This window comes from Taudactylus pleione, unplaced genomic scaffold (genome assembly GCF_031769625.1).
Source record: "Taudactylus pleione unplaced genomic scaffold, aTauple2 ptg000073l, whole genome shotgun sequence".
NCBI classification, from domain to species: domain Eukaryota; kingdom Metazoa; phylum Chordata; class Amphibia; order Anura; family Myobatrachidae; genus Taudactylus; species Taudactylus pleione.
In genome coordinates, this window is record NW_028284475.1 from 4,510,925 (window position 1) to 4,533,603 (window position 22,679).

Sequence of the window (22,679 nt, forward strand, 5' to 3'; positions counted from 1 at the left end):
ACGCACAACATCGACCCGCTTGCGAGCTTCCTTTGCTCGCGAGCGGGTCTGAATGACCCCCTCTGTACGGTCCTGTATGTGTACTATATTGTGGTTTTCACAGTTAGTTAATAGTGGACACCAGCGGAAAGTATTGTTGTAGATTGCTGAAATTGTAAAGCGCGACGGAATTTGTTGCGCTATATAAGAAACTGTTAATAAATAAATAATAAATAGATACACCAGCCGGATAGACCTAACCAGGAGCTTGGGTTTATTGCAGTTATATAAATGGATTAGAGAGAATCCCACACTATGGCCCTCATTCAGAGTCGATCGCAAGAACCAATCGCTCACTCTGAATGAGGGCGGGCGCTTCTTGTTGTGAAGTGCTGCCTCCAGGTCGCAAGCTAAGCTGTGGGTTACCACCCAGGGCTTAGCTTGCGATCAGGGTGATGGTCGCGATGGTCATCACCATTGCAACCATCGGGGCTTACGACCAGACCCCAAGGTTGGGTCTGGGCACTCGTAAGCCCCAGGGAACTTTCTGCTCTGTTTGAGCAGGAAGTTCCCCACTGACATCATCAATGATGTCAGTGGGGCCGCCCCCAAACGGCAATCGTTCCGACTGGAACGCCTCCGTCTGGCTGGGTACGCCCCCGGCCCGCCCAGCAAACGGGGCGAGCTGTCACTCAACATCGACAGCTCGCCCCGTCTGCTACGAGACCCCTAGCGACAGAGCGCCCGTCGCTAGCCGGGTCTCGCGCATGCATTGGCGCTTGCGACAGGGTCTGAATGAGACCCTATATATCTAGGAATATGTTGTAGCCCAATACACTTAAATCGTTTTTCAGTGGTGCTACCCAATAGCTCATACACAATATATTAGGAAAAAAGAGGGCTACCTAAGGGAGCACACACACTACAATATCCGAGTCAATAAAACATAAACTTTAGCAGGTATACATTAAAAGGTTAACGATGAACCTGTAATCTTACTTTTCACTTAAATTCCTCTTTTTTCCAATAAAACCATGTTAATGTTCCTTTTGAATAGTAGACAAAAGTTAAATATAAAATTAAAGATGTTAGAAAGTGTAAAGAGATGAAAATTCTAAGCGAAAACAAAAAGCTGCTCCTCCTCAATGATGATTATCTTACATAAGTTTAGTAGTGTGCCTGATAGTATGTCTTATTTAACTGGATACACTGTTGCTGTACAGAATATAATAAAAAATACAGTGTTTCAATCCCAGTGCTAAATAATGTTGTCACCAGCATCTGTATTAGCTGTGCTCGGTAATATTGCTAATTAAGGGCCTGATTCAGAGATGGACGGATTTGCATAACCGCACACAAGTGACTGCGCAGATCCGTCCATCTCAGACGCAAATGCAGAAGGAGCTGTCAGACACCTCCTTGCTGCATATGCGATCCCAGCACTGCGACCGATGTTGCAGGCTGGGATCACCATCGCAACCACTGTGACCAATGGTCATGATGGTTTCTCCTTTGGTCAGGCTGCGGGAGCTGGAGCTTACCGCAGCCTGGCCGGTGCCTGACTACGCAGATCCTGGTCTCGTCACTCCCGGAAATCTAAGGCGACCCTGCCTGGTCCCTTGGGGGGGTCTGCAAGCGTGATCCGTTCTGCACATGCGCAGTACTGGTCCTGCGCTATCAGACGCCCCTAACCATCGGAGATGTGTGTTAATCCTCAGAAGAAGAATGTACATTTCTGAATCAGACGCCCTAAGTCTGAACCACTTTCTTATGTAGAGAAGCAATATCTCTGGGTTTCAGACTTTGCGGTTATCAGACGTATCACATCGTATGGTGGGCCTGATTCAGAGCCGGACGCTATTTGTACTCGCTCGTTCAGAAAAAGGGTCCGGCTATTTAAATTGAGCGCTCGCTCTTTGTGGTCTGTTGACGCCTCTATGTGTGAGCGAGCAAACGAAACATGCGGTCGATATGTTGTAAAGACGCCCCCTGGCTGCTCGCATCCTATGTCATCTCCGATATTTATTAGATTAATCGAGTACATCGAAAGGCGTCTGAACTGCTCGCAGTGCTTGTGGTTGGATTTTCCTACTGCAATCATGCGAACAGTTCAGGTTAAGAAACAACCAAGTGACGTGGCCGATGACGCTGCTTTGTTAATTATGCACACCCTTAAAACGCCCGTTTTGACCTTTAAGCACGCCTGCGTTCGGATCTCCACTCCCCGTTTTCAAGCACCTTCCCCTGTTACCACCCACAAACGCCTCATCCCGTCACTCAAATTAGCAGGCACTCTCTATTTTGCGAGCGCTCGATTTCTGACCGCACTGACTGGTTGGCGCATGCGCATTACGACCCATACGCATGCGCAGTTGTGCGAACATCGCTCGGAGCGAACGAGCGGCCCCTTACGAGCGGCTCTGAATCAGGCCCAGTGCTCACTAGTATTCAGGGAATCGGTATGAACTACCAATGGCTGAACCCCTGGGCAGCTAAACCTAACCCTCCCTCCCCACACCCTAAACCTAATCTTCCCAGGGGGGTTCCAAACCCTAACCTCCCCCCGGTGGTGCCTAACCCTATCCCCCCATCCCCGTAGCCTAACCCTAAGCCCCCCGGGGTTGCCTGAACCTAACACCCCCCTGTGGCTAACGCTAACCTGTCCCCGCTTACCTTCGTTCGGGATGCCAGCTGTCGGAATTTCGATGCCTATCTTTAGTCCCGGGTTGGGACTTCATTGTCGGTATTTCGATGGGCGGCATTCCGGATGCCGGTAAATTCACCGCATCCCGTATTCAGTAAGTCTGCCGATAATATTGCTCTACATAAAGCTTCTCCTAATCGCAGCTTGCGTTCCGTCAGCCATAGGCCGCTTGCGTCTGGCAACGCATCTGCATCCACTCTGATTCAGGTACTCTATTACCTGATAGCTATTACCTTATTTAATGAGGGGCCAGATGAAATGTGACGATACAGTTTTGCACAAGCCACAGTGATTGCGCAGATGAGTTGCACGGCTTGTGTGAGGGTAGGCCCATAGACGTAGGAGTATTATTGCGTGCATAGCCGCCTGCACAACATAAACTCAGGGCCACCCAGACATCTCACGGGCCCTGTTGCTATCTAGGAGCTCATGGCCACACCCGGTTGGAAAAACAATCACTAGGAAAATAGTGCATGACGAGGGGGGGAGGCTGGCACGCGGCATGGGCCCCCCAGACAAGGCCGGACCCAGATAATCAGCATTCTCGCCACCCCAGCTAGCCTGAGCGTCGGTCTAAGAGCCTGATTCAGCAAGGATCGCAGTTGCTAATACGCATGCCATTATGCATGCCAAGTTATTTACTAAAGTTCCTGAAAAGGGTGAAATCTGTGCTTATACTTTAGCAACCAATCAGGCACATCGGTTACTTGATGTTACCGATTGTTTTGCTGTATTTCCCAAGTATACGGATGTAAGTGGAAGTGGGCGTCCTCATCTTCGGCTGCGATCGCAAGGCGAATGCAAACATTTACATATCACCGCTGATATTAGCAACTGCGCTACGTGCGTATTTGCAGAATAGCAATCCTTGCTGAATTAGGCCCTAAGTTACTATTGGAGCTTTTTAATTGTTTCAAATCCACTCGACGCCCCCAAGATCGGCAAACATAAGGGGGCGTGACTTCACGGGTACTGTCTTCTCGGTGACACTATCCAAGGGGGTGACACCAAAATAGGAGAGCAGCTATGCTATTTTGGTGTTACCCCCTCGGATGGTGTCACCTGGTGCTACCCGCACCCTCCTAGTCGAGTGGATTTGAAACAATTCAAAAGCTCCAATAGAAACTTCTGAAAAGCCACGCCCCTTTCGCTCGCAGCCAAGCTGCCGCACCAGGTGTTACCCAGGTAAGTGACGCCCCTGGACATCTGTTATATCTAGGCCAATGGAGACATCTAGTGGATGCTGAATGTTTGTAATTTGACTGAAAGTTATTTACTAAAGTTGCTGAAAAGGGTGAAATCTGTGCTTATACTTTAGCAACCAATCAGGCACGTGCTATCCCCATCTAACTAGCACTAAAAAAATGAGACCTCATTTCTGATTGGTTGCTTTGGTTTTAGATCAGATTTACAGGTTTTAGCAAAGCTCTATGCCATTCTGAGAGGAAAACTGGGGCCTGGCAGAGTGGACCTCTCAGGATAGCAGAGCGGGGCCTGGGTAGATGAGCGCCATCACGGGACCCTTCACAACATTTTTTCCACCCCTTTTTCCGGCGTTTTGTGCATGCGCAGTCAGGCCCGCTGAGAGCCAGCAAAAGATTTGCAGCGCCGCGGTGTGTCCCTGCCATGCCGATCGTGTTGAAACTTGGGCCAGACACGATTCTAAGTAGGTTGGGCAATAAGCGAGCCCCCCAGCTGTTGTAGAACTATATATCCCAGCATGCGCTGCCACACTTTACACACATACCAGCCTGCGCGGATCTCACTGATCTGTGCAGGCTGCATGTTTGGGAGCGTTTGGCCGCAGTCAGGCACAGGGAACACAGGGAACTCCGGGAGAAAACACGATCTCATACACCATCATACCCAGCTGTTGTAGAACTATATATCCCAGCATGCGCTGCCACACTTTTCCTATTTGTCTATGCTAAAACTGTTGCAAGGCATGCTGGGATGTGTCATTCAACAACAGCTGGAGGGGCGCGTATTGCCCACCCCTGGAATAGGGGGTAATAACATTATAGTGTTCTCTAATACCAGCTCATCTGTCACTGTCATGAAGGGGGCGTGGTTTAGCGGCTTGGGGGTGGGGCTATTAACTTACATCCCGAGAGCGCTCACGCTGGGCGTGTCCTCGGGTGTCACCGTTGTGGGTGGGGCCTTGGTGGAGACGTACGTACGTACGTACGTGCGTGATGACGCGGGGAGAGGACGACGACGACGGACGAGGAGAGTTCCCTGTGCTGCAGTCGCCATGTCAGCGATGAGCGCGCAGACCGGCGGGTAAGAAGGGGTGCTGCGGCGGCGGAGCTGGGAGTGGATGCCGGGGCGGCATCGCTCAGGGGGTGACCGGGAAGGGGAGACTGCGTCTGGCGGTGTCTCCATCTATTGGTGTTTGAGTCGCTGTCAGCACGTCTCTGCTAGGCCAGACTGTACTGGATGTGGCTGCGGGGCCGAGTCTGGGGAGTTGGAGGATTTCCATGGTCGGAGGGATCCACCCTATAGCCTGGGGTGTGTGGGGCTTGATGGGGTTACCTGTGAATGGGGTGCTTGATGGGGTTCCCCCGTGTAGACAGAGTGGGGGGTGGGGTTCCCCTGTGACTGGGGGGCTTGGTGGGGTTCCCCTGTGACTGGGGGGCTTGGTGGGGTTCCCCCGTGTAGACAGAGTGGGGGGTGGGGTTCCCCTGTGACTGGGGGGCTTGGTGGGGTTCCCCTGTGACTGGGGGGCTTGGTGGGGTTCCCCCGTGTAGACAGAGTGGGAGGTGGGGTTCCCCTGTGACTGGGGGGCTTGGTGGGGTTCCCCCGTGTAGACAGAGTGGGAGGTGGGGTTCCCCTGTGACTGGGGGGCTTGGTGGGGTTCCCCTTGTGAGTGAAATAAATTGTATTTATCGGTTCTAATAGCTGATCACTAGTTAATGTGCTCTCCTATAAGTTATGTCAGTATGCTGGTTATTGCTACAGCATTTATGACACCCTGTGTCTTGGAACTTGTGATATTCTCTGTTCTGTCAGGCTCATCATTTAATGCTGTTTTATTTCCAGGCGAAGAAGCAAATGGGACCAGCCTGGCCCGGCTGCTGCTGCCGCTCTTCTCCTCCCCGGAGTGATGCCACTGATCCCCACACTTGGCACCAACCTGTACGTGACTCCGATGGAGGAGAAGCCCCCGAGCATGGCCAGCGAGGCAGTTAGCGCGCCCTCTGGGGCCCTGGATGCTGCCGCTGCCGTGGCGGCCAAGATCAACGCCATGCTGATGGCGAAGGGGAAAATCAAACCCGCTCAAAGTACCCCGGATAAGGTAAAAGTCCAGCACCACCACCACCCCCCCCCCCCCTTCCTGTGTTACACGGTGCGTAAAATGCACCCGTGCTATTCCTGCACTTCAGCCTCTTCATGTGTGATGTTTCCTAGGTGCAGGTAGCCGGCAAAGCTCCGCCTGCCACCAAAAGCAAGGATGACCTGGTGGTGGCGGAAGTGGAGATCAATGATGTACCACTGACGTGCCGCAATCTGCTGACGAGGGGACAGACACAAGATGAGGTTTGTATTGTCTTTGTTTTAAATCTTGCCTGGAGTGTGGTTGACGCTTGGTGTCGGCACCATTATTTTCATAGCATGTGACCTGGGTTTTAACCAATTTTAGTTATAGTTGTCGTGTAATTTTTGGTTCATGCGTACCCTCGTGGGACTTTAAGGGGGCTAGAACAATCTGTAACCAAACACATTGTCTACAGCAGTTTGCTGCATTGGTGAGTGGGCGGAGCAGTGGGGGCCGCCTGTCCATGCCATATGGGGGACATGTATCAATCCTACTAATGAGTGCAGAAGTGATGACTTATAGGCTACCTCTCTATGTGACTCATGTTAGATCTAATAGAAACTAATTTTTTTATGTGAAGTTGAAGATTATATGAATAAAGTAATGGTAGGTTGTAAAAACGCTTCTGTGCCCACCCTGTGTGTGTTCTGGAGAAGTTAAAAAACAGCTGGATTGTTACTTGGGGCTTTTCCCCAAAAAAATTAAATATATGCACATCTGGAAGTGAGTAAGATGGCTGAACGGGTGGGCATAGTCTCAGATTGTGCGCTCTGTGAGGAACCATTAGTGTTACATTAAGGAGGCGGTGTTTCCTAAAACAGTGCTGTGCGGTTTCCATGAATCTGATGCAGGAAAACTGATCATACATCTCTACTGTACATACATCCAAGTAACTGTATACGATAAATAGCAAAGCTTTGTTTTATATCATTCATCACTTACATTTCTATGAGCAGGGTAAACCACGGCACTTGCCCCATGGCCATTAAATGGCCATCTTGCTTAAGCTCCAGGACTCTTCAGTTTGTGAAACGGTGTACTAGAATAGTACATAGGAGCAGGTCTGTGACTGGCACATGGGCAATATTTGAAAAGCCGCACATTAGGATTATATATACATACTGTGATTACATTTGTCTCTGCAGATTAGCCGGCTAAGCGGGGCCGCAGTGTCCACGCGCGGTAGATACATGACGCCGGAAGAGAAGGCTAAATTGGGTCCTGGGTACGTATTACGGATATCCGTATCTCCTCCTGCGTGACAGTCTGTTTCAAAAATACCTGAAGTGAAATAATTTTGGATCCTTAAAATCTGTTAGTGCCGTATCTGCGTAACTCGAGTTGTCTGCATTGCATGCTATGTACAGGAGCGTTAGTGCCGTATCTGTGTAACTCTAGTTGTGTCTGCATTGCATGCTATGTACAGGAGCGTTAGTGCCGTATCTGTGTAACTCTAGTTGTGTCTGCATTGCATGCTATGTACAGGAGTGTTAGTGCCGTATCTGTGTAACTCTAGTTGTGTCTGCATTGCATGCTATGTACAGGAGTGTTAGTGCCGTGTCTGTGTAACTCTAGTTGTGTCTGCATTGCATGCTATGTACAGGAGTGTTAGTGCCGTATCTGTGTAACTCTAGTTGTGTCTGCATTGCATGCTATGTACAGGAGTGTTAGTGCCGTATCTGTGTAACTCTAGTTGTGTCTGCATTGCATGCTATGTACAGGAGTGTTAGTGCCGTATCTGTGTAACTCTAGTTGTGTCTGCATTGCATGCTATGTACAGGAGTGTTAGTGCCGTATCTGTGTAACTCTAGTTGTGTCTGCATTGCATGCTATGTACAGGAGTGTTAGTGCCGTATCTGTGTAACTTGTTGTGTCTGCATTGCATGCTATGTACAGGAGTGTTAGTGCCGTATCTGTGTAACTCTAGTTGTGTCTGCATTGCATGCTATGTACATGAGTGTTAGTGCCGTATCTGTGTAACTCTAGTTGTGTCTGCATTGCATGCTATGTACAGGAGTGTTAGTGCCGTATCTGTGTAACTCTAGTTGTGTCTGCATTGCATGCTATGTACAGGAGTGTTAGTGCCGTATCTGTGTAACTCTAGTTGTGTCTGCATTGCATGCTATGTACAGGAGTGTTAGTGCCGTATCTGTGTAACTCTAGTTGTGTCTGCATTGCATGCTATGTACAGGAGTGTTAGTGCCGTATCTGTGTAACTCTAGTTGTGTCTGCATTGCATGCTATGTACAGGAGTGTTAGTGCCGTATCTGTGTAACTCTAGTTGTGTCTGCATTGCATGCTATGTACAGAAGTTTTTATTTATTTTTTTACTTTTACATTGGCAGAGATCGGCCACTCTATCTCCATGTTCAGGGCCAGACGCGGGAGCTCGTTGACCGTAAGTATTGTCTCTGCCGCGGTCTGTAGGTCACATCTATCTTCTGTGATAGAAACATGACTTCAGGGCGATGGTTGGCTAATGCGGTGTGTGCATGTGAGTTGGGGGTGTGTGTCTGTTTGTTTGGCTTCGGGTATAGGAACAGTGAAAGTATTTCTGCCAATGAAACATTGGAAACTTTGTAACTATTGCCCACAGGAGCCGTGAACCGAATTAAGGAAATTATTACCAACGGAGTGGTTAAAGCCGCCACGGGCTCCAGTCCCACCTTCAATGGAGCTACCGTCACCGTATATCACCAACCAGCCCACGTGGCACCGTTACCTCCCATAACGCTCGCTAAGCCACAGTTCCAGTCAGGGGTACGTTGCTTTAACCAAAGATAAAAAGATCTATGGGCAAGGTCGGTCTTGGTAACATTGGTTGCACTTTCAAGCTTTACTGTTGTGTCCAGCTTTCCAGTAGGTATGAGAACATGTTCTGTGATTAACCTAGAACGCAAAAGTGCTAAATATGGGAGTTCACATAATACTGAATGAGGATACTCATATACTAGGGAATAAAGTCCGTGCATGGGTGTGGGGTTAAGAAAGCAGTCTACGTGGTCCGTCTTAGCTGATACTACCCTCCTATGGAACAGGTAATGGATAATGGGTGGAGTAACCACACTAACAGGCAGCGTGAGGGCCGGCCATGCTGAGGCTTCCAGGATTCTTGTGGCAAATCCAATGATTAATCGATGGTGTAAATCTGTGCATCTTTCCTTTTGAGAGATTAGAGTTACGTCTGGGGGCGTGTAAGAGCTTCCTGTGTTCTGCCCGCAGATGCACTATGTACAGGACAAGCTGTTTGTGGGGCTGGAGCATACTGTGGCTGCTTTCACTGTGAAGGATAAGGTGGAAGGTCCAGGGTGCTCCTACCTTCAGCACATACAGATGGAAACAGGGGCTAAAGTGTTCCTCCGAGGGAAGGGGTCCGGATGCATCGAGCCCGCCTCCGGACGGGAAGCCTTTGAACCGATGTACATCTATATCAGGTGCGTCACTCCCGTCTCACAAACCAGATAAGATTCCCACAATTCCATCCGTCTATAGATACGTAATTACTTTTTAAGTGACCTATCTGGATAGGTGGCGGTATAGCTCTGGTTGTCACTACCTGTCCGCTAAAGCGGCCATGCAGTAAGCGACTGTATAAAGCGCGTGCATATGGAGTGCAGCATGTCAGGGTTTCTCAATCCCTGTCTTCAGAACCCCTGACTGTTCATGTTTCTACTTCAGGGTCCATAGGGTATCCACAGGATACCTTGGGGTATAGGTGATGACGTCAGGCATCGGGCACCATAGAGTTAAAGCTTTCAGCCTCCCAGGATGCACTAGGGTCCCCCTCCTATACCCCGCCCCCGAGCCAAGGCATCTCAGTTTAATTTGGTGCCCGGCCGGAGTCGGATGCACCTGTTAGAGGGGGGCTTAGAAGAGCCCCTGAAGCTTTCTACAATGCAGCTGTGGCTGCACATCTGGAAGTACAGCATGGATAGTCAGTGCTGACGTCCATGCTGTCTTCCCTACACCCCCGCCGGTACCAGAACGGCGGTACCGATCCGGGGATGCTGGTAAGCTTCTGGGGTCACAGCTAGCGGTGACCCCAGATGTTTTGGGACCATGGCCGGATCTAAGGGGGGACAGCAAGGTAAGCAGCGGGGCCCAGCGGTGGGACCCTGCTGAACATGGTCCAGAGTCCCCAGGCAGGGGGCTCCCTGGGGACTGGCTGCAGCGTGGAGCCAGGTACTAACCTGCGCTTCCACTACCCCCCTGGGACAGCTGGACCGCGGCTGAGCAGTAGCGCTGCGGCGTCCCATGGGTTAAATGCATGCCAGGGGAGCGCGCCTTCCCTGTCTCACAGTCGGCGCCTCCCCCGCTGCACACAGCCCCCTCTGCACATGCCGACTGGCCCTGTGGCAGCGCTCCTCCCCCAGGCCGGCCTCCTCTATGCTCCTCAGCGGCCATCTTCTCTGAACGCATGGTGAGCGCTGCTGGAAGCCTGGAAATGTGGCATCGCGGTCTGGGTACCCCGGCATACCTCTCCTCCGTTAAGGTTCAGGTCAGTGTATGCAGCGCTGTGTCCTACCAGGCTCCTTGTCTGCGTAGTTGAGTAACAGCGCTGATAGTGCAGGAATTCATTTTCTTTGCATTGTATGTGACCTATGCTAGCGTCTGTTGCCTGTACTTTCACTTTCTACTGTCAGCCTTTTCACTGTCCCTGATCTTTTTCTGCTAAAGCCCTTGCGGTGCGGTGATTGCAGGGTGGTCTCACGCTATACTAAAAAAAGTATGTGTGAGGAGTCACATACTTACCATCATATCTGAGAGTGACTTTCCTCTCCAGCTTCGGTGTACTACATGTAAGGTACCAATAGCGGAGGGGGAGGGTAGCGCGGAGGGGCTATGTCGGCAGTGTTATTTATTGGCGCGGCCAATTACTGTCACGGCCCCGGTACAGGAGCCGCCCTGGGCTTGTTTCGCCAAAGCACTTACAACCCTGGTGGGCCAGTTAGCTCCGCAGCCTGCGCTCTCACAGATGGGATTGTCACAGCAGTCAGTGGTGTCGTCACCCATGCAGGTTTTCACCAGACAATTGATGGTACCCCACAGTCTCCCTATTTCCCCTCCCCAAGCCTCTCAGGAGCCTGCGTGGGTTAATTCGCTGACAAGTTCTGTACAGCACTTGTCGGACGTGTTACAAGGGGAGTCTGTGTTGCGGCCACATAAGCGGCCGGTGGCGTCTGTCTGCTCCTTATGAGGATGACGACTTGATGTCTGGTGATGGGGAGATTCTGGATCTTTCTGACCAGGAACCTCTCCATACTAAAGAGGCGGACACTAGGTCCAAGGTATATATTCCTGGACTTATTCGGGCAGTCCGCACAGTTTTAGTAATTGAGGATGAAGATCCTCCGGTGTCCAAGTCTAAATATGCCTTTTTTAAGGATATTAAGGGTGACGCCACAGTGTTTCCTCTTTCGGGTCAGTTAGAAGACCATTTAGAGGAGGCGTGGAAACAGCCTGGCAAACTGTATCAGCCTCAGAGGCGCTTGGCGGTGGCTTATCAGTTTGCGGATAATTATTTTTCTAAGTGGGAGTCACGGAGCCAAGAAGGGCTTGGAAGCGTTGCCGTTTAATGGAGAAGTCCTATTTGGTCCGGATCTGGACAAAATCGTAGCCACACTGGCGGCAGCCAAATCTGCATGTCTTCCGTTTGCTGCCGTCCCTTCCAGTTCTGGTAGGTCGTCCTTTCGGCCTTACAGGGCCCAGGGTAGGCCTAAGACTCAGTCCTTTCCAAGACAGGCTGGCCCCAAAAAATCGGCCAAGCCCCGGAAACAGGCCTGGAGTACCAGACGTCCGGCCCCTAAGCCAGATGACGACAAACCTGCGGCCGGACGGTCCGGGCCTCCCTTTGGGGATCCCAAAGTGGGAGGCCGCCTGCTGCAGTTCGCCCAGTGTTGGGCGGTTACCACGACAGACACTTGGACTCACGAGGTGGTTTCTCACGGGTATGCCCTCTCCTTTCGGCACAGGCCCCCGTCCCGATTCTTCACCACGGGTCTTCCATCAGACCGGAACAAGGCCACGGAGCTGCGGAAGGTCTTGCACACTATGCTCCAGGCTGGAGTTATAGTGCCTGTTCCATTCTCCCAGAGGGGCCAGGGTTTCTATTCCAATCTCTTTTTGGTGCAGAAACCCAATGGGTCGTATCGTCCGATCCTCAACCTCAAAGCACTCAACAAGTCTTTGCGGGTGCTGAGGTTTCGGATGGAGACCCTACGATCCATCATTCTGGCGCTGGAACCTGGGGATTACATGGTGTCGTTGGACATACAGGACGCTTACCTGCATGTCCCTATTCTTTTACGCCATCAACAGTTTCTCAGGTTTGCAATCCGCAACGACCACTTTCAGTTCCGGGCGTTACCTTTTGGGCTGGCGACAGCACCATGTGTATTCACCAAGGTGATGGCGGTTACGGCGGCTTCTCTGCGGCTGCAGGGAGTCTGCATGTTACCGTACTTGGACGACCTTCTGTTGGTGGCAGGAACTCCAGAGCTCCTTCTACGTCATTTGGACCTGACCATTGCAGTATTGCAACGGCACGGCTGGTTGATAAACTTGCAGAAGTCCACCCTGATCCCATCCCAGAGGATTCTGCACCTCGGAGCCTTATTGGACTCCGGACAGCAAAGGATCTTTGTGACGGGGGGAAAAGATCTCGGTCTTGCAGTCGAGGGTGCGCAGTTGTCTGCAGAGTCGCCGTGTGTCTCTACACTCGGCGATGAGGTTACTGGACTCCATGGTCTCCGTATTCGACATCGTGGAATATGCCCAGTTTCACTCCAGACCTCTGCAGCAGTTGATCCTGTCCAAATGGAGTGGACTGCCTCGGACTCTAAAATCAGACAATGGTGCTCACTCCGGAGGTTCGCCTGTCTCTAACCTGGTGGTCGCAGACGACCCATCTCAACAAGGGTCGTCTGTTCTGAGTGGCGAATTGGGTCCTGTTAACAACGGACGCCAATCTTCGGGGCTGGGGAGCAGTCACGGGTCCACAATTGTTCCAGGGCAGGTGGACTCGGGCGGAAACAGAGCTTCCAATAAACATCTTGGAACTCCGAGCAGTTTTCAATGCTCTCCAGCAGGCACATCGGGTCCTCCAAGGTCACCCAGTGCAGGTCCAGTCGGACAACGCTACCACCGTGGCCTACATAAATCGGCAAGGAGGAACCCTAAGTCGGGCGGCTCTCGTGAAGGTGTCCCGGATCCTGGTTTGGGCGGAGCGCAATCTTCCGGCCATATCAGCAGTATTTATCTCGGGAGTCCTAAACTGGGAGGCGGACTTTCTCAGTCGCCAGGACGTTCATCCGGGGGAATGGTCTCTGCACCAGGACGTCTTTCAACTTCTGGTGGACAGGTGGGGTCTTCCAGAGATCGACCTCATGGCGTCACGGCACAACAAGAAGTTGCCGGTGTACGGGTCTTGCACAAGAGACAAAAAGGCGTCTCTGGTGGATGCTCTGTCCGTCCAGTGGACGTTCCGGTTTGCTTATGTTTCCTCCGGTTTCCCTTCCACGGGTAATCCGGAAATTCAAACAGGAAGGAGGGACGCTCCTGTTGATAGCTTCCGCGTGGCCCCGGAGGCACTGGTTCTCAGACCTCCAGGGACTGGCCGTGGACATTCCTCTGCGGTTGCCATTACGACCGGACCTCCTGTCACAGGGTACTTGTCTTCACCCGGACCTGACTCGGCTGTCTTTGACGGCGTGGCTGTTGAGACTGCCATGTTAAGATCCTGGGGTTTTTCCAGCTCTATAGTGCAAACAATGCTACGGGATAGGAAACCATCCTCTGCGAGGATATACCATCGAGTGTGGCATACGTTCTTCCAGTGGTGTCGACCGAGAGGTTATGCCCCTCGGGAGTTCCGTCTGTCTAGAGTGTTAGCCTTCCTGCAGGCGGGACTGGACCATGGGCTTCGCCTTGCGTCTCTGAAGGTGCAGGTGTCTGCCCTGTCCGTCTGGTTCCATTGTAGGATTGCTGCAATCCCTGATGTGCGCACCTTTTATGCAAGCTGTTCTCAGAATTCAGCCACCTTTTGTTCCACCGGTGGCGCCTTGGGATTTAGCTGTGGTCCTGAGGGCTCTCCAGGGACCGCCGTTTGAACCACTGGGCTCAGTGGACCTCAAATGGCTGACAGCTAAAACAATTTTCCTTCTGGCCGTTGCTTCGGCCAGACGTGTTTCTGACTTAGGGGCTCTCTCCTGTAGACCCCCTTTTCTGATTTTTCATAGGAACAGGGCGCTGCTGCGCACTCGTCCTGGTTTCCTTCCTAAAGTTGTCTCAAGTTTTCACATCAACGAGGAAATCGTTTTGCCGGCTTTTAACTCACCTGATCTTTCAGTGGGTGAGGCCTCTTTGGATATTGTGCGGGCCTTGAGGATTTATGTTGACCGCACCTCTTCGTTTAGGAAGTCGGACGCCTTGTTTGTCCTCTATGGCTTCCGTAAAAAGGGTTGGCCTGCTTCAAAACAGACTTTGGCAGGTTGGATTTGTATGGCCATTTCATAAGCTTATCTTCATGAAGGCCTTCCGGTTCCTCCTTCTGTGAAGGCTCATTCCACTAGGTCTGTGGGTCCTTCGTGGGCTGCTCGACGTGGTGCCTCTGCAGTCCAGATCTGAAAGGCTGCCACATGGTCCTCGGTCCATACCTTTGTGAGGTATTACGCATTTGACACCATTGCCTCTCAGGATGCTTCCTTCAGGCGGCGGATTCTCCTTTCAGCACAGGAGCGTCCCCACCCTTTAAGGATACTGCTTTGGGACATACCCAAGGTATCCTGTGGATGCCCTATGGACCCTGAAGTAGAAAATATGAGATATGGTAAGAACTTACCCTTGTTATCTCTATTTCTACGAAGTCCATAGGGTTCCACAGGACTCCCGACCTGTCGCACCTGTGCTGCAGATGGGCTTTGCTCTGGTCACCGGTTTTTCCGTCTCCCTCTGGTGAGAATGTGATTCTTGTGTGTGTCCAGATCTTTTTTCTTTGTTCTCCTCCTCTGGCCTATGGCTTGGTACGTAACTGAGATGCCTTGGCTCGGGGGCGGGGTATAGGAGGGGGACCCTAGTGCATCCTGGGAGGCTGAAAGCTTTAACTCTATGGTGCCCGATGCCTGACGTCATCACCTATACCCCAAGGTATCCTGTGGAACCCTATGGACTTCGTAGAAAATACAAAGGTAAGTTCTTACCATATCTCATATTTTTCCAGACTACCCGTGGGTCTCTTTAAACGAGTACATGTGTGTGCGCCACCAGCTAGGAGATTTGGAAAACATGAACTGCTAGCGGTCATGTGTACAGAGTTTGAGAAACACTGCAGTATGTATTGGTGGTTTTGTCACCAGTTCCAATGACATGTACGTCCTGCGTCCCACAGTTACTCACAGATCCTTGCATCCTTTACCTAACCTGTATGAGGCAATGCCAGACTTGTCCTCTTTGTAAGGATTGCTTTATCTCCCCAATAGCCTTGTGGTTCCAAATATGTGAGGACTATTGGTCAATGAGCAGCAGAATGATGATCGCATGGGTTTGGTACGCTTGTACCTGTAGCTGATAGTAGAAGTGTTGGTGGTAATCATTCTGCGTTCTCTCTTTAGCCACCCGAAACCTGAAGGTCTGGCATCTGCCAAGAAGCTGTGCGAGAATCTCTTACAGACGGTGAGTGCTGCAGCTCTACCCCACGGTGCTGGAAGAGGCCAGCCGTGCAGCTGCTCTGTATGCTATAGACTGTATATGAGACGCCATGTGTCTATTGGAGGGGTAAGAAAGCAGTGTCTATGAAGTGAGTCGCTGCTGATACAGCCCTCCTATACAAAATGTATGGACAGAGAGCAGCCACACTTTACAGGGCAGAGTAAGGGCTGACTGCGCCATCCTACATACACAAAGGCTCCAGTATGGCGCGGAGGGGAAGCTTTAAATATTGTTATATGGAGATATGAGGCAGCAAAGAGTGCAAGCTCCTAACACAATCACAGAGCCCAGTCTTCTGTTTTCTCAGGTACACGCAGAGTACTCCAGGTTCCTGAATCAGATCAGCTCGGCTTCTATTCCTGGTATGTGCGCCTCTCCTGTAACAGATACCTGTATCTCCTGGCAACGTGCCCCTTTACTGGGAAGGGGGGGTGGCAGGATGTTTTTGTGCATTGTCAGGCCAGTATCTTGGCAGCCAGCTGTTCCTATGCTTACTGTCTGGAAGCGGATTCCTGGGGGTGCAGGGTCTCTTCACAGTTGCCCATTTTTATTAAACTACTTTTGTGAACAAAACCAGCGCAGTTCATCTCCCCTCTCCGGACATTGATGCATCAGCTCCTCTGCCGATGAGAAACCTAATGCGAGAATATCCTGCGTTTTATTGGGGCTCAGTAACTGAATTGCAAAGGGCTAATGTTTTTTATATTGGCCTCCCAGAGCTATGTTAGGTTTCATTTCATTCCTTTGTTCAGTTTAACAGTTGTTTACATAGTGCGCATATATTCCGTAGCGCTGTATAGAGAGACTATCAGTCTCATCAGTCCCTGCACCAGTGGAGCTTACAATCCTTGTTCCCTGCTATGTGGGCACTCATACACCTTAGTATAATTGGCGTTTGGCATCAATTAACCTCCCACAATGTTCTAAGATTGTGGGAGGAAACTGGGAAACCCGGAGAATACCCGTGTCAGCATGAGAACATTCAAACACCCCCCCCCCCCCCCCCACTGCTGAGACACAATCATGCTGACCACTATTCCACAGTTCTGCCCACAAATGATATATGGAGCTGCCCCTGTACTGTGCATTACAGATTTACCATCTACACAGTATATATTGCTCCTACCCCATAACAATCAGAACCGTGGCTGTCTTATCCCGTTGTAGATCAGTGTAGCTCACCGCTAATCTGCTGTGCTTGTGTGTGTCTAGGGAAGTCTTCCTTCCCTCTACAATTAGTTGGGCCTTCTCTCCATATGTATTAATACCCCTATCATTCTCTTCCCAGGTTACCCGCAGCCACCACCAATGGGTGCTGTGTCCATGCAGACGTCGTACTATCCAACAAATGGTTTCCAGGCAGGATTCCCAGTGGCATCGCCGATCCCACCTCAGCAACCTGTGCAGGTGCCATACATGGTTCCAGCTCCACTGACCGCCCCTGTAGTTCCGCTGCCTACCGTCATGCCCGCGATGCCTGTACCCCCAGTGCCAACACATTATCCCATCCCGCAAGTGCAGCCGCCAGTGACCACAATTCCCGTAAGTCTGACTGCTTCTCTCCATGTCATAAAGCCAGTTGGCATACAACCTTTGCCCACTAACCTGACGCGACGGTCTTATCGCACCACACAGCATAGTTGCATTACTTCAGTTACCAACGTCGCCCTCGCTCATTCACCGGTTATGTACAATGAATGCCAGATGTACTGTAGAAGGCGAGGGCCTCCAATCGGTTTAGATCCGGGCTTTCTTTTATGTTTACCTGCTTCAGGTGATAGAACAGGGTTGGCTGCACCCTCCCCCCTCCATGTGACCAGACTATGCTCCAATTGTTATCTCTTCAGCCTCCCGGTACTGCCCCAGTGCATTTGTCGTACATAAGGTAGATTGGGCCCGATTTATATGTTCTCATCCTGAGTCGTCGCACGCAGTTCACCCTAAGCCGCAGCCGTCTGGAGCTGAGAGGGGTTAGAGTTCCTGAAAACGGAAGCGCACGTTCCGAAGCAGATTTACTGGCCTCTGCTACAGATGTAAGGCAGCCATTCTGAGTTACGTTATCTCAGGTGGCCGATGTTCTCGCGAGTGATCCGATGATGCGTCCTCAGACGTGCATGCAGGTGGCATCTATACACATGTCGCCTCCTGCAGCATCTGCCCACAGCTGATATTTTCACCGCTTCAATCTCCCAATCGCCCCCATTGTCGGTCTGTCGAGCAGTCAAATTTCCATAGGTGCTTTGTAGAGTTCATTAAGGTGTAATTGTCTTCTATGACCATGGAGGCATACCAGACTCTAAAGTGATTTTTCCCTTCCAGGTTCCACTGAATACATCGTTTGTCCCACCTGCTCCTATTAAACCCACTGCCACCCCTCTGCCAGCACAGAGCCTGCTACAGGGACAGAAGAGACGCTTTAAAGAAGAGCTACCCGAGGAACAGGACTCCGGCCTGCTGGGCTACCAGGTGCTTTAACCTCTTCATATACATTGGGGATTATGTGGCCATCTCGGGCGCCTTTGCTTTGATCACAGTGTAAATGACTCCACCATCCCTGCTGCTTGGAAAATATCCCCTGCTTATGGCAAATGCATGCAGACTGTTGGTTATTTATCGGGGTGATATTGAGGCCTTAGTGCCTCTTGGATGCCTCTAGTTTAGGTAATGTGCTCCGTATACCTACTCTGCTCTTTCATGACTGTCTTTTGAGTTTCAAACATTGCTCATTCAGGCTTCCTTACATGGTCCCTCTCATTGTAGCTACGACCCCTTGCCTCCCCATTCACCTACTCAGACAGATAAGTGACGCTAAGCCTATTAATTGCCGACTGTTTTGCGTAATCCTGGATGGCGTTTGCCGTGGGGACCCTTTGGTTTTTAAACACTTAAATGTATTTCAGAGCTGGATATGAGTCTTCTGGAGCTAAACTGCGTTTTGGGTCTCCCAGGCTTTGCTTAAATACACAGCTTGGATATTGGTAGCTGGAGTCCATTGCTTTACTGTATGGTCAGGGATGTTCTTCTTGGGAGGTCCACAGCTTAGCTCCAGACCTTCTCTCCCTCTCCCTCCACCTCTCCAACCAATTTGAAGTGTTAGAGGACAAGGAGCGAAGAAGCTTAAACAGTGGAGAACTCCTGGGCCTGAGACTCTGATAATGTGGGTACCTTGCTGCTGATATGTTAGTGGGAGAGGTTTCTGGTGACTCCCAAGGGGCCCGATCTGCATTACGATGCACAGTCTCCAGCCAGTTCCCGCCCCCGGCAGGAGGAGTAGGCTGATATTGAGGAGCAGGGTACGGCTCAGAACCTCTAGAATTGCTAATGCTGCTGTATTTTTCTGCTCATAGCATGGACCCATTCATATGACTAATTTAGGTACAGGCTTTCCGGCACCGGGCAAGGTGGACTCTCCAGCAGCCGCACCAGATGGAGCCGCGAGCAAGGACCGAGAGAGGGACAGGTGAGAGCTGTTATGTCGGGCGTCAAGGGGCTGTGAGGATTGTTACAGGCGCTGTAGTTGGAACTCTTGGAGCGATGTCTTATGAATTGATCAACCTAAACCGAATCCTCCTGTGTCCTAAAGATGTAGAAACAGAAGGTCATGCTGGGCTTGGGGTGAAACCATTAACTAAGGGGGGAGATTTATCAAACCTTATACAGAGGACAAGTGGTGTTGCCGGCAGCCAACCAATCTGCTTCTAGCGATCATTTTATTTAGTACATTCTATAAATATTTAGAAACTGGTTGTTATGGGCAACGCCTCCACTTGGCGTCTATACAAGGCTTGGTAAGTCTCCCCATAAATCTTTAGGCAATATTCATTAAAGTGGGCAGACAATTTGGAAGAGGCAGGGTATCAATATTTCATTAATTAGCCCAGCAGTGCTGCAGATGATAGACGTTAGGAAGATGTTATAGCATTAGAAGATGCGCTCTTTAATGCGATGTGTATTAAGCTGGCTACAATCACAGTCTTCACTATCTGGTCAGTGCCTGCACTCAAAGCATCACATTTATTTATCTTTTTTCTTGTATCTTAATGTAACGACAGAGCATTTATTGTCCAGTGTTTAATCTATTTACCAATGTGCGTTGCTGTTGTATAATGAGCATATTCTACCCTAGTACAATGCACATTCTGTTTTATTAATTGTAAATATCCAGAAGGTTGTCTTCATCAATCACATGAAGCCAATAATGGTATAAATGGCCCTGTTAGATATAAAAAGCCACTAAGTATGGGCACTGCCTTGTTTTTTTTGTTTTGTTTTTTCCCAGTAATAAAACGAAAGACGTTCTGTCTTCCCGTAGGCAACTGATGCCCCCACCTGGTATGCCAGCGGCAGCGCAGAGAGACGCAGAGGAGAGGACAGCGGGCGGGCGGAGTTCGGCGGGCGCAGATGGTGAGTGTTGCGTTGAGCGTCCGGCTCTCGTCTAGCTGGCAGGTAGTAATTCCGGGCTGAGCACAAACATGTCTCAGATGTGGCACTGAAAATCCACTGCCAGGTTCACGGACTGATCAGATTTCACCCCGGAATCTGCAGGATTCCGTGTTCTTAAATCCCATTTGGACTAGAGCCGGGTTTGTGTATAGAACTATACCTGCCGCCCTGCGAATCTTGTAAACAGAGGGTGGGGGACGACTTTATTACTGGTGTCAATGTCTCAGGTGTCATCTCTAACTGCATATTTTTGTATTTTTTTTTGTGTCTTCTTTTTTTTTTTTTTTTTTTTTCTCCCTTTTTTCTCTTCTCTTCCATGTCCGTGGATCGTGTTCCTGCGCTGCGGTTGACCTTTGGACATCCGATTCCTGGGGACCTCTGTGCCTCCCAAATGGTGTCTGACTAATGCATTTAATTTCACATGAATTTGTGGGGGTGTGTCTGCCTTGTATCTCTGCTGGGTTTCTGTGTCCCCTGTCTGCCCCCTCCCCCCTTTTCCGGTTTCTTTCTGTTTCAGAAAACCACGGCAAGAAATTGAAGACCAGCAATAAAACCTTTGGTTTAGTGGCGTATGCAGGAGACTCCTCCGATGAGGAGGAAGACCACGGGGGCCACAAGAATTCTGGTTCTTTCTCCCAGGGCTGGAATGTAGGGTACCAGTATTCTGCCTCCCAGCCGCTGGCCAAACAGCAGATGCCCTTCTGGATGGCGCCCTAGGACTCATTGCATTCCAATTTCCCACCCCACAATGACTGGTAGCGATAATCTGGCATGCTATTTACGCAACGGCCTTTTGTTAGCGATTTTTCAGTTTCTCTCGATCAATAAGGAGATACATTTAGCAGAAGCAGGGGAAGAGATGTGAATGGGATCTATCTTTACTCCTGTCCCCCATTTTTCATAGACCTTTTCCAAAACTTTTTGGCAGATGAGGCTCTTGCGTTCATTGTTCTGCCACTAATTCCCCCCCCCCCCCCCCCCCCTTTCTTCATAACGAGACCCAAAGCAAAAGACTGCTTCGCTTCACTGGAATACTTGAGATTGGCCCCTCCACCAATGTTGCTTGCTTTTGGTCCAGATATTTATATTTTGGTGAGTTATAGCCCTTCAGTTGCGAATTCCATTATGAAGACCATAGAAAAACATCCAAACTTTTTTTTTTTGGGTACCTCTCACTATGTGTATTTATACTCACAAGCCAGCCAGGCTTTACTTCCTAGTCCCGTGTGTCAGTGTTTTCTTCACCCCAGCTCTGCCACCGAGACAAGCTCACGTAATATTTTCTAGAGCCAGTGGCATGCCCATACAGATGATCTCCCCCCAAGGAAAATCCTGCTTAGTGGCTATTAATAACCTGCATTCAAAGGGTGGGTCCAGGTTTGTTTCTAAAATAAGCTGAATGCCCTGGAAGGCAACATGGATGTGTTTTGGTGGTTCTGATATTCCTTGTCCTAACCGTCTTGGAGTTGCAGCTTGACAGCTGGAAGCGAGTTGACTGACTGTATACATGACTTGGTGCCTTCTTTGTATGTCCTATACAAAAGCTACTAATAATGTTTACAAATCTGTATATGGGAATTTCCTGCTTAGTGCCAGGACGTGACCTATTTAATATCGCATTGACATTTGATGTGCAGTATCGGCCATTTCTGTGTCCTTTCCCTGATGTCATTGCAGGACGTATGATAGGTAGGTAGAAATCTCTCCTGGTCCCATTATAATATCGCTGAACTCTTGGACTGTGTTCTTGAAACTTTAATAGTAGCTTTTGTATAATATTTGTTTTTACTGGTATTTTCACAGCTTAAACTGAGCCCATTGTAGTCCCATCTAGTTGATCCGTTATGTAGACCTAACTTAAGTCTGGAATACATGCCAATGACTGCTTGTCCGATGCTTAAATGTTTTCCTGTACTCTCCGCCACAATGGAAACTGTCTCTGCATGGTGTCACTGTAGGGACAGCACTAGGCTGCCACAGTCTACAATTATTTATCTTCCTGCCTGCTGTTAGCGCCCCAACCTCCTTGAATTCTAGAAATTTATCTTTTACATTTTATGTTCGTACAAATTCCAGGATCCCACAGGATACAAATCCTGCACCCTGTCAATACCGCATTGTACCGTCAAATACCTTCTGCTGTAAATATGAGAAAAAAAATCTTTTATTGTAAATAAATGTATAAATATTCAGCATTGCGTTAATGTTCTGTGTGGGGGGCTGAGCAATGAGGTCAGCCATGGCTGGTCCTTCATGGTCCTTTCTCTCAATCCCTCTTTACACCTCTAAACAATGTCTGATGAAAATATAGTTTGCATGGGTTGGGGGTCCAGCTATAGGTGTTTAGCACACATGGGAATTCTTACCTGGGAAAATGAGGGCAGCTGGTCTTCAAATTGTCGTTCTACCTGCTGCTGACATCTGAAGTAGTGTGTGTGTGTGTGTGTGTGTGTGTGTGTGAAAACTTGTTGCACGTTTGCAGAAGATGGTACTGCTATTCCCGTATTTCAGCTAGATGCACACTATGCA

General features: G+C 49.9%; 1 protein-coding gene and 1 non-coding gene across 4 annotated transcripts; both read left to right on the top strand.

Annotated features, from left to right (window-relative positions):
- The first annotated feature begins 4,828 nt into the window (after window positions 1–4,828).
- On the top strand, window positions 4,829–22,342 carry KHDC4 (KH domain containing 4, pre-mRNA splicing factor). 3 transcript variants are annotated; one of them, XM_088467599.1, is made up of 14 exons: window positions 4,829–4,966; window positions 5,726–5,981; window positions 6,095–6,223; window positions 7,148–7,227; window positions 8,348–8,400; window positions 8,599–8,762; window positions 9,225–9,436; window positions 15,611–15,671; window positions 16,015–16,069; window positions 16,996–17,249; window positions 18,027–18,173; window positions 19,055–19,167; window positions 20,020–20,111; window positions 20,668–22,342. In XM_088467599.1, the coding sequence occupies exons 1-14, from the start codon at window positions 4,938–4,940 to the stop codon at window positions 20,865–20,867; spliced, it is 1,845 nt and encodes a 614-aa protein (XP_088323725.1). In that variant the 5' UTR covers window positions 4,829–4,937; the 3' UTR covers window positions 20,868–22,342. The 3 variants fall into 3 exon arrangements, with proteins under 3 accessions (XP_088323725.1, XP_088323726.1, XP_088323727.1); XM_088467600.1 differs by having other exon boundaries at window positions 6,101–6,223; XM_088467601.1 differs by lacking the exon at window positions 20,668–22,342 and having other exon boundaries at window positions 19,083–19,167; window positions 20,020–20,105.
- Window positions 15,765–15,896, top strand: LOC148532559 (small Cajal body-specific RNA 4). The gene has a single exon (XR_015877714.1).
- Window positions 22,343–22,679: the final 337 nt, after the last annotated feature.